This window comes from Silene latifolia, chromosome X, assembly GCF_048544455.1.
Source record: "Silene latifolia isolate original U9 population chromosome X, ASM4854445v1, whole genome shotgun sequence".
Classification (NCBI taxonomy): domain Eukaryota; kingdom Viridiplantae; phylum Streptophyta; class Magnoliopsida; order Caryophyllales; family Caryophyllaceae; genus Silene; species Silene latifolia.
Genome location: NC_133537.1, coordinates 333434996 through 333446158, shown reverse-complemented (window position 1 = coordinate 333446158; position 11163 = coordinate 333434996). Strand labels below are relative to the sequence as shown.

At 42.2% G+C, this 11163-nt stretch overlaps 1 protein-coding gene across 1 annotated transcript; it reads right to left on the bottom strand.

Annotated features, from left to right (window-relative positions):
* Positions 1-5503: 5503 nt before the first annotated feature.
* LOC141618787 (uncharacterized) lies at positions 5504-9332 on the bottom strand. Its single transcript, XM_074435863.1, has 5 exons — positions 9253-9332; positions 9009-9107; positions 8035-8184; positions 6186-6269; positions 5504-6060 (listed from the first exon to the last, which is right to left on the bottom strand). Exons 1-4 carry the CDS (start codon positions 9289-9291, stop codon positions 6249-6251), a joined length of 309 nt encoding a protein of 102 aa, XP_074291964.1. The 5' UTR covers positions 9292-9332; the 3' UTR covers positions 5504-6060; positions 6186-6248.
* Between the last annotated feature and the right edge of the window lie 1831 nt (positions 9333-11163).

Genomic DNA, 11163 nt, shown 5'->3' with positions numbered 1-11163 from the left:
GATAACTAGCCTCATTGATAAGCATTTTACTAATGGGTTTTGCATATTTTGAAAGACAACTCTGATGGTAATCTCCATCCTAGTTAAAACGAGAAACTTCAGCTTATAATTATTGTTCTTTCAGAAAGGCAGACACAAGTATGTGCACAAGAAAGTAAAGGCATTACGCAAGCTTCAGCTAATCTCTTGAATAAAATTCATCAGGAAGCAAGAATCATCACAATTTTTTTCAAAGCTTTAGCTCAAGACAAATATGCTGACATGATGCTAGCTTTGTGTCACGGTCCGAAACTTTGAGTCGGGGCGTGACGCGCACTTTTGTTTAAACACTCGACAAGTATGAAAGCGAGAGCGTTAGGCACTAGTGTTTGTCAAGCACTAGGCACTCGTAATCGGTCTCGGGTTGTGGGTGTCGTAATCCTAGTCTCCATCGACACACACGGGCTTGTTAGTGAAGTGAAGGCAAGAGTCGTTCACAAGAAAGCAACAACAAGCAATAAGAAGGCAACTTGGTGGGAAGCAGATGTTTGATTGATTAGTACTCTCCAAAGAGGGAAATTTGATAGTTACATCCTGGTAGCAGAAAACATTGAAAGTGCAGAATAGCGATACACCCATTTAGGGAAAGAAAAAGCTAGTGCTAACTATGCTAAATTAGGAAAGTACTTACTAAATATATACAAGAGGAAATGAAACTACATAGCATAAATAAAACTAAGGGTTCAAAGTGTACGGATCGTCACACTCTCCCCCACCTAATCTGTTGCCGTCCTCGGCAACGCTGGAACTCTTCAAGTCTTCAAGGCTAAAGAATTGGATTAGTCGGTGATGTTCTTTGGAAGTTGATTGAACGGATGTTGGCGCGCTTGCTCTTGTTGCGGGTTGGATCTTCAGGATCTGGATGGTACGGCTTCAAGCAACTCACATGGAAGACCGGGTGACACTTCATCCAGGCAGGGCGGTCAAGCTTGTAAGCAACTTCCCCAATCCGCTTGATCACTTGGATGGGGCCTTCATACTTTCGCACCAGCCGCTTGTCTCTTCCCCTAAGAAATCTCATCTGCTCCTTATTCAACTTCACCATGACCATGTCGCCAACCTTGAACTCTCTTGGCCTCCGGTTCGCATCTGCCCACTTCTTCATGCGGCGGGATGCCTTCTCCAAGTAAGCGCGAGCAATCTCAGCATTGACATTCCTTTCTTTAGCAAACTCATGAGCTTTCTTCGTCCGCCACCATAAGAATCGCAGAATCGCTGGGAGGCAATAACGGTTGTTGACTGTGGACAAGCTCAAACGGGCTCTTGTTAGAAGAGGAGCTCGTTTGAACATTAAAACAATCGGGCAACATCTAGGAGGCTCACCCACTCCATCTGGGTTGCGCCCACAAAATGTCTCAAGTACTCTTCCAACATGCTATTGAATCTTTCCGTCTTGCCATCTGTTTGAGGATGGTAACTTGAGGACATCCGAAGTTTAGAGCCCAGGAGCTGGAACAATTCTCCCCAAAATAGTCCCGTGAAGCGAGAGTCACGATCACTGACTATACTTTGAGGTAGTCCCCAATATTTCACTAACATTCTTGAAGAACATCGTGGCCGTCTCTTCAGCAGTGCACGTCTTCGGAAGGGGAATGAATCTGGCATACTTCGAGAAGCGATCCACAACGACAAGGATCACATTGAGAGCCCCTACCTTCGGTAACCCAGATATGAAGTCCATCGAGATACTTTCCCATGGACGAGTTGGTACCGGTAAGGGATTTAGTAGTAGTAGCCCCCCGGCTTCTGTTTCTCTCCCTTGTCTTGTTGGCAAATCAGACAGGTCTTTGTGTACTTCATTACATCATCCTTCATCTGCGGCCAGTAGTAGCTTCTCTTCACTAGGCATAAGGTTCTCTGCCACTCCGGATGACCTGCCCACAATGTATCGTGGCACTCTTGCAAGAGAATCTTTCGCAGCCCTGCCGCTTTTGGAACAAAGATCTGATGTCCCTTCGTGAACAAGAGGCCATCCTCCATCCAAAATTTGCGACTCTTCCCTTCGATGGCTAATTGTTTCAAATTCCTTGCCACCGAGTCAAGGTCGAGGTGCTCTTTCACCTTAGCCTGAATGTCGGTAGCCACTGTGATGGTAGACAAATGAGCAATCGTGTGCAATGTGGCCAAATCACATCTTCCGCTAAGGGCATCGGACTCATTTGCGGCTCCTGTCCGTAGCGAATTCCACATCGAACTCTGCCAACAATTCTTGCCATCTAGCTTGTGGGTTGTTCAGCCTGAGTCAAGAAGTGAGATGCTGCGGTATTATCTTGATAACGAACTTTGATCCCAAGAGATAATGCCTCCATCCCCGCAAGCAATGAACAATAGCTAGGAGTTCTTTCTCTTGTACCGCATAACGAGTCTCGACTCCATTAAACTTTCTACTCTCGAAAGCCACAGGGTGACCCTCTTGGAGTAGCACTCCCCCGAGGGCGTAATCAGATACATCTGTCTGAACTTCAAAAGGTTTCGTGATATCCGGCAACGCCAAGACCGGTTCATGTACCACCGCTTCCTTGAGCTTCTCAAAGGCCTCATTCTTGTCGATAGACCACTCCCACTTATTATCCTTCTTCAACAAGTCGGTGAGCGGGGAAACAATTTTCGAGTACGCTCGGATGAATCTTCGATAGTAGTTTGCGAGCCCCAAGAAAGAGCGGAGCTCAGACACATTCCTTGGGGTTCCTCAGTCCTTGATAGCGGCAATCTTCTTCGGATCCATCTTCAGTTTACCTTTGCCCACTATGTGCCCAAGGAAATTCACTTCGGGTTGGGCAAATTCACATTTTTCTCTCTTCACGAATAGGTGGTTCTCTCGTAGCTTCGAGAACACCAACTCCAAGTGTACAACGATATCGTCCAGATATACCACCACGAATTTGTCCAGGTACTCGTGGAAAACATGGTTCATAAATGTACAAAACGTTGCAGGGGCGTTCGTCAAGCCAAAGGGCATGACCAACCATTCAAAAGACCCATACCTCGTCACACAAGCAGTTTTCGGCTCATCTCCTTCGGCAATTCGAACTTGATGATAACCCGCCTTGTAATTGATCGAACAAATCCGCTACCAATGGGATGGGGTAGCGGTTCCTCACCGTCAGCTTGTTCAGAGCCCGGTAGTCGATACACAATCTCAGACTACCGTCCTGTTTCTTCTGGAAGAGCACAGGGGCTCCATAGGGAGCTTTGGAAGGTCGTATCGACCCCGAGCGAATCATATCGTCTAGTTGTCTTTGTAGTTCCGCTAGTTCGGGAGGCGCCATCCGATATGGCCCTCGAGCAGGAGGTCTTGTGCTCGGGAGTAATTCAATTTGATGGTCTACCGAACGTCGGGGTGGCAGACTCATAGGTAGCTGATCAAGTCCTTGTTGTCCTCTAGCACCTTCTCTACTTGTGGTTCTACGCATTTAGCAAAGGTGTTTTCTTTCATGGACACTGTACACAAGTATGTAGGCTCTCCCTTTTGAAGTCCCCTCTTCAACTGCATTGCCGAGAGGAGTGGCCCCTTTTGCTTTCGGCCAGCTTCAACAGCTTTCACAAGACATGGTTTTGATCCCACCATTATTAAAGACCCATTGTGGGGCGCCAGAAAGGTCGGGATCCGCTTCAGAAAATCCATGCCGAGGACGATCTTGAAGTCATCCATCGGGACGCTGGTGAAGTCGAGCTTCCCCGTCCATTCGCCCACCCTGAATCGGCAAGGCTTTGGAGTTGACAGCTTTCATGCTTCCTCCTTCTCGGTTCAACTTCATTTCGAGTCTCTTCGCTTCGTCGGGGGTGACGAAATTATGGGAGGCCCCTGTATCTATCATTGCTCGAGTAGCCTTTCCATTGACGTTTATCTCCACGTACATCAGTTCCGTGGACTTGGTCTCTTAACGTTCAGCGCCTTTGTCCATTGAGCACATCATGTGGACTGCTCCCATTCGAGCCAGTTCTCCTTGCTCACTGGCCTCATCATCATTGCACCCCTCTGCATCATGGCCTATCCCCTCGGGATTCTGTTCTACCAACATTTTGGACAAATTTTTCTTAAGGGTGTTGAACTCCCCCTGGTGAGGGCACTCGGACATTCGGTGTGGTCCTCTACAAAGGAAGCACGCGAACGGCTTCCTAGCAGTCGACGCTTCAGAATTACTACCCTTAGAAGAGGTTGGAGGGGAATTCGCCGGACCCCATCTCCTATTATCACCTCCGGGACGGAACCGACTATTACCCGTAGAGGGAGGTCTTACTTCTGAAGTCGTCCCTCCAAACCTTTGGTTGCCTACGCACGTTGCAGCGAATCCGAATCCCTTCTTCTGGGAAGTTTCGCGCTCCGTGTAATAGTCAACTAGCCTTTCAGCAGCTGTCGCGGCTGAGAGGGGCTCAGGTCGTTGTCGCATGATTTCTCGCTGAGCCCACTCCTTCAAACCATCAATAAACTGAAACACCCGATCCTTCTCGGTCATGTCCGCTATCTCGTACATACAAGCCGAATACGCTTTCACATAATCGCGAATCGAGCCTGTATGTTTTAAGTTCTTTAATTTCCTTCGAGCTAGGAAATCGGTGTTCTCCGCGTAGAATTGCTCCTTGAAGAGTCGTTTGAAATCGTCCCATGACTCTAGTCTAATGGTCCCTGCCTCGATCTCGGCATGTTTCAAGCGCCACCGTTGTTTAGCGTCATCCGTTAGGTACATACTCGCGGTACTGACCTTTAGACCTTCGTCGAGCGCACTCACTCGGAAGTATTGTTCCATGTCGAAGATGAAGTTATCGACTTCTTTCGAATCTCTCGCCCCACTATACTTGAGGGGTGTAGGCGGCTTCACCTTAGGAGTTCCACCAAACTCTCGTCCGCGGCCATTTTCATCAAGGTATTGCACATGTTCTCGAGTTACTCGATTTTTTCATAGAGATAACCCATATCCGAGTTATACTCTTTTGGAATCGCCTCTTCGACGGCCACAAGGCGGCTCTCATGCCCCTCTATGGACTCGTCTACAGCCTCGAAGCGGGCAGCATGCCCCTTTACCGTCTCCTCAACTACTTGGTGAGTACTCCCCAAACTCACAATGAGAGCCTCCAAGGATGGAATTTTCTCGTCCATCAATTTCTCTAAAGCCGCCACTTTGGCCTTAGTGTCACTTTTAGTCCCACTCGGTTCTACCGCCTTTGTTGCCATCGTATACAGCAGCCCGTCAAGAAGACCGGGCTCTGATACCAAATGTCACGGTCCGAAACTTTGAGTCTGGGCGTGACGCGCACTTTTGTTTAAACACTCGACAAGTATGAAAACGAGAGCGTTAGACACTAGTGTTTGTCAAGCACTAGGCACTCGTAATCGGTCTCGGGTTGTGGGTGTCATAATCCTAGTCTCGATCGACACACACGAGCTTGTTAGTGAAGTGAAGGCAAGAGTCGTTCACAAGAAAGCAACAACAAGCAATAAGAAGGCAACTTGGTGGGAAGCAGATGTTTGATTGACTAGTACTCCCCAAAGAGGGAAATTTAATAGTTACATCCTGGTAGCAGGAAACATTGAAAGTGCAGAATAGCGATACACCCATTTAGGGAAAGAAAAAGCTAATGCTAACTATGCTAAATTAGGAAAGTACTTACTAAATATATACAAGAGGAAATGAAACTACATAGCATAAATAAAACTAAAGGTTCAAAGTGTACGGATCGTCACACTTTGCCTATACATGATATATCATTAACAATTGTGGCAATTGATAGTAAAGATCCCACAAAAAAGGAGAGGTAGGTCTGATGAGAGTGGGGGTGCTAAGGCCTCAGTGCTGCAGAAACTCCATGGCTGGTTCTAGAGAACCTCTAATTATTAATATTTCGCGGGATTATCAAAATATAAACTTGAAAATGATCATGTTTTGGGACCGAAAGACCATTTAAAAGGTGCAGAATATTTTACTCAAATGAACGCAGCAGGTGTGCATACCTATGCTCCCCACTCCCCTAACCATCGGCTCTGGTATCGACATGATGATCCACCATCCTCTTTCTTCATATCTGTGAACAGAAAATCGAAAAGAGAATTAGGCATTAAACATCTTTCATTAGAGCCAGCATAGAAACTGAATAGACTATGAAATCATAACAAGGCAAGGTTCTCATGCAATGACCAGAATCTTTACCTGTCTTCCCAGAATGCAGCAACTGAAGAGATGTCAAATTTTGATATGCTAAATGGTCATCATCTATTCTGTCGTCATTTTCTCCTGCATGCCACTCAAAATTTTCAGTTCTCTAGTGTAAGAGTGAAGGCGACATTCTTAAAAATTGCATTCATCTCAAGTTCTCAATGTATACAAGCCAAATTATCTAGTTTATGCAAAACAATGGTTCTTAGTGAAATGAAGAATCCTTGTAGGAAACGACCTAGAATGGAGGATACCCCATATAAAAAAGTAGATGAAAAACTCATGTTCTCAGTTACCTGATTCACCTGTATAGTATCCAAAGTTTCAAGCTCCGGATGACAGGGAATTTCAGGTATCGAGTCAAAATTTGAATTTCTGGATAACTTCTCATGCTTCTCCATATTGAAAGTTACATTGGCAAGTCCTTCGATTTATCTGTACCTAAGTTCTCCATAGGTCTCGCAAGAAACCTATCCTTCAAATATTCCATATCTTGATTCCATTCACTTTGAACTTCTCCCTCTCCATCAGGGTGAATATGTGTCATAGGAGTATCCTTCACTCAGGAAACAGATGGATCCATGGAAGAAATATTGTCCAAACGGCTAATCGAAAAACCAACATCGTTATACACATCTTCCAAGTAAGAATCACTCAAGTCTGAAAGAGTTTCAGAAAAGTTATCGGCATCCTTTAAGCAATATGAGGAATCTTGCAATCCATCAACTCGTGCTTGTTTTACTCGAAGAGCAACTTCAAGTATAGCTGCAGAGGGCATAGCTTCTAGAACTGACTCAGTTTGTATTATTTCATGTATGACCAAATGCTTCAGATGCTGCAACAGAGAGTTCAATAGCATCATTGATGTCATCACATTCAGCACCCTTTGCATTGTATATCTCTGAATTATTAGGTTCAGAGTTCCTAGTTTTGCTTAAAATTTTCTTGCAAACTTTGCCAGAACAGTTTTTCTAAGTGGAGGACAAAGCCTGATTACAGAATTATCATTGTCCATATTGCACAGGGTGTTTTTTATTGGGCTATGTAGCTCTTCAATAGGATGTAAAGCTTTGTCATCAGCAGATTTGACAAAGTCATTTTGAGATGTATCATTGATGGAGGACGGTCCATCTGTTGAAAGATATAAGTTAAAATGCAACACCCGCAAACCAGAAAACAAGAACAGAAGAACAGTCTAGTTAATAGCAAGAAAAATACGACGGAGTATATCATGATACGTTCTGTCTTCTAGATTGCACTACTATATACATAATTACATATCAAACAGTCTCAGATGTTTTCCTCTCAACGTCAATTTTATGGAAAGCTGGAGAGTGGATGGTAGCAAACTAGCTAAAAATTAGATACAAAAATCAGTCTGAAATAACACATCAACCCCTAGAAATCTAGGCAGTATGCTACTATGCTTGAAATCGTGAACCAGTTTGCGTAAAATGGAGACACGCAAAGAAGAAATTCAAAAATTGTGCACTCTAGTTCTCTGGGCTGCAACAAGACATGCAAGACAATTTTAACAATTACGGAGTTTTGTTGTGACTACTAAAGTCAAATGATTTGGTTGACTCATGAATACACTATTCAAACCCATCCAGAACTTTAGCTTCCATATTGCCAGGAGAAAACAAAAGAATATGATAACAGGAGATATGGCTAACAACAAGACTGGTAGTGCAAGTTTGAAAAAAAGAGAATGCTCTTAGAAAGATGGAACTACAACGATCATACAGTAATCCTACCAATAAGTAAGAACACTCATATTATCTACTACCTCAGCATCTCCGGAATAAGAAAAAAGGTCTCAATGAAAACCACAAACACATACCTTTTCACAAGGTGTGAAAGTAATTGGTGAGCTATCTTCACCAGATAAGTACAAACGGCAAACATTATACGGCTTGTGTATGCTTCCTCCATTTAAGAGAAGATTTGAATCTTTAGCATGGTTGTTGTCGCCTTTAGGTATATCGACATTCTACAAATTGCAGATACAGATAAACAAGAATTTGCATCAGGAAATACAAGCAACATCAGTCATTTGAGAGGTACACATCATTAGAGTTTCTAGAACTAAAATAATAATATGCTGAATCTTGAATAATTTTTTTTCTTTCCTCAGTTCTTTACATAAAGCACAAATACCATCCATATCAACACCAAAAGACTGGTAGCACGCAACCGCCATTTACTCACCTGTGCCGATCTAAACAGAATTTTCGATTAAAGGCATTCTATCGAGCACAGCTGTCACTGAATACCACTTATTTTTACATTTTGCCGTATGCATTCCTTTCCTTTTCAAACAAAGGATGATCAAGGCAACTGAATCACTGACCACTTAGTTAAGCTTCGTTAATAAGGAGGTTCCGAGTTATATACTTAAACCCTGCTCATATACCAGTTCCTAGTTATTTCTAATGTTCCTGGTTCAATTCTATCGGAGTTTACTCACTGGTCGTGTTTAGAGATGTCGCACTACTGTATTTCAAGTTTAAGATTAAAAAGAACGAAATGACACGGTCCGTTTCCATCTAATGTCAAAAATATAGAGCTAGTCATGTTAGTGTGACATTACCCATAGCAAACCACGCCTAATTCGCAAGCGGAGCAAAAATCGATCCATATAGACAAATTAGCAGAACTAGGGTTTAGTAAGTAATTTGTGAACTACTCCGTATCATACAGTATGAATAATTTCGAGTCTCTCTAACTAAACAACAACGATCACAGCCAATTACATAATAATCAGCAAAATTTAGGTAAAAAAAATATGCTGAAGACGTCGAAATTGGGGAAAACCTGAAGAGAATGGGGGAAATTATCGTCGTCCTGAAGAAACGGTGTCATTGAGAATTGAGAATGATTAGGTTGAAGCCAAGGAGGAAGCCATGCTGCATCCTATCAATAATCATGCACTTAAATTAGGTCAATTGTACATTAATCATAATCAAAATTGCATTTAATTTAAAAATCATGAAATTAAGCATCAAAAATTGGGGGAAATTGGATTGCGTAGTAATTAAAGTGAAATTAAGAGAATTACGTCGGAGAATTGAGGAGGACGGAAGGGAAGCGTCGCCATTGTAGGTGGAGATGGAGAAGTGTGAGAGTTGTAGTGGGATTAATGGAAACAAGTTGGCGCCAATTCGCAACGCCTTTCTCATTTGGGCCTCTTTTTGGGGACAATGTTATTTCTAGAGGTGGCATTCGGGTTAGTCAGGTTGAGTTTGGGTCGGGTGTAGTTGGAGCGAGTTATATCGGGTTTCGCTTAACCTACTCTTTCGGGCCGAGTCGGGTTCGGGTTGAGTCGTTATTGGGTATGGTTATTTCGGATCAAATGATGTATCGGGTCAGGTTGGGTCATTATTGGGTTCAAATTACTTATCACATTAATTCAATTTTTAACTATTATTTAGTTTCAATCTAAACACCCAATCACTTTAATTTGATCAATATTAAGTTTAATAATTCTCAGATCATCACTTTAATCGGGTCAAGCTTTATATCGAACAGTATCGGGTCAGGTCGGGTTCGAGTCACTGATCATCGGGGTATGTCGGGTTACAATTCGCCATCAGGTCGAGCCGATTTTGGTTTGCAAAAGTATCGGGTTCTATCTGATCTGGTCTGTTCCGGTTCGGGTCGAGTTACTCGAGTTGAGTTAAACTTGCCACCTTTAGTTATTTTCGTTGGGTGATACCGAGTGTTGATATAACCATTTACAGTTAAAATGTCGGGTTGTTAACTTGATGAACCTTCTGTAAGAGTATCTGAGAGGATATAAGATTGTAGAATTGTCTGTCAGCAAGTTTTAAACATAAAACCTTCAAATTATTGAACGACTTTTAATTTTATTTTGTTAAACCAGAGTATTTTTTTATTATGATACTTTGACTTACGGAGTACTTAAATAAGTCTGTTACAAAAGATAAAACAGTCGGTATCTTATATTGTGTTTTATTAGACTTTTCTTATCACAAAGCGGTTTTACAGAAGATTTGCCACCCAAATTATATAGTTACCGGATCTAATTTATCCTATGAACCGTTCTAAATTTTAAGTCATGAAATGAGCCTAAATGTGAGGGAACTCGTGAGGGTTACTTTTTTTTATTATACATTAAGGCTCCGTTTGGCAAGACATTTCTACCTGATTTGGTCAAAGTAGTTTATTTGACTAAAATTTCAGGTACCTTATTTTTTTGTAAGCGTTTGACAAGTAGCTTATTTAACCAAATAAGCTACCTGAAATGAAATGCTACCTAGAGTAGCATTTGAGATTCCAGGTACCTTATTTGGTTTGATTTTTCGTTTTTATTCTTTAAATCTATACTATTAAATAATTATTATATCCTTTTACGTTATTTCATCAAAATCAGTTACCTTTTCAGTTAGTTTGCCAAACATTTTTTTTATATAATCAGCTACCTTATTAGTTCCTAATTTTCAGCTACCTTATCAGTTACCTTTTCAGGTTTCAGTTAGCTTTTCAATTTTCAGCAACCTTTTCAGGTTTCAGCTACCTTTCCAGCTAGTTTTACCAAACAGAGCCTAATACCGTTTTTTTTGTACGGGAATAACAAGCTTCAAGATCTAGAAAGCGTAGTCTAAACTCCCAAATCTTCTTCAATATCGCTTTTGAAAGGGGCTTTAACCTCAAACTAATGGGATCAAAGAGAGGGAGAAAATTTAGCGATCTTTTGTTATAGAAAGTAAGCTCCTTAATCTCAAATTTACAGGGAACATCTCCATCCTCTCAAGTAATTGCTTGACAAATCATTGTATCCGAGGTACTCCAGGTTTGCTATAGAACCGGCAATGTTAAAAACGATCATGATAGTAAACAATCGTCACTTTTCTTGATCTCAGCTCGATAATATTGTCCTGTCAGCTAGACTCTTGATTTATGAAAGTGTTCTCACCGACTTTTATATATCACAAAATCTCATTTGTGA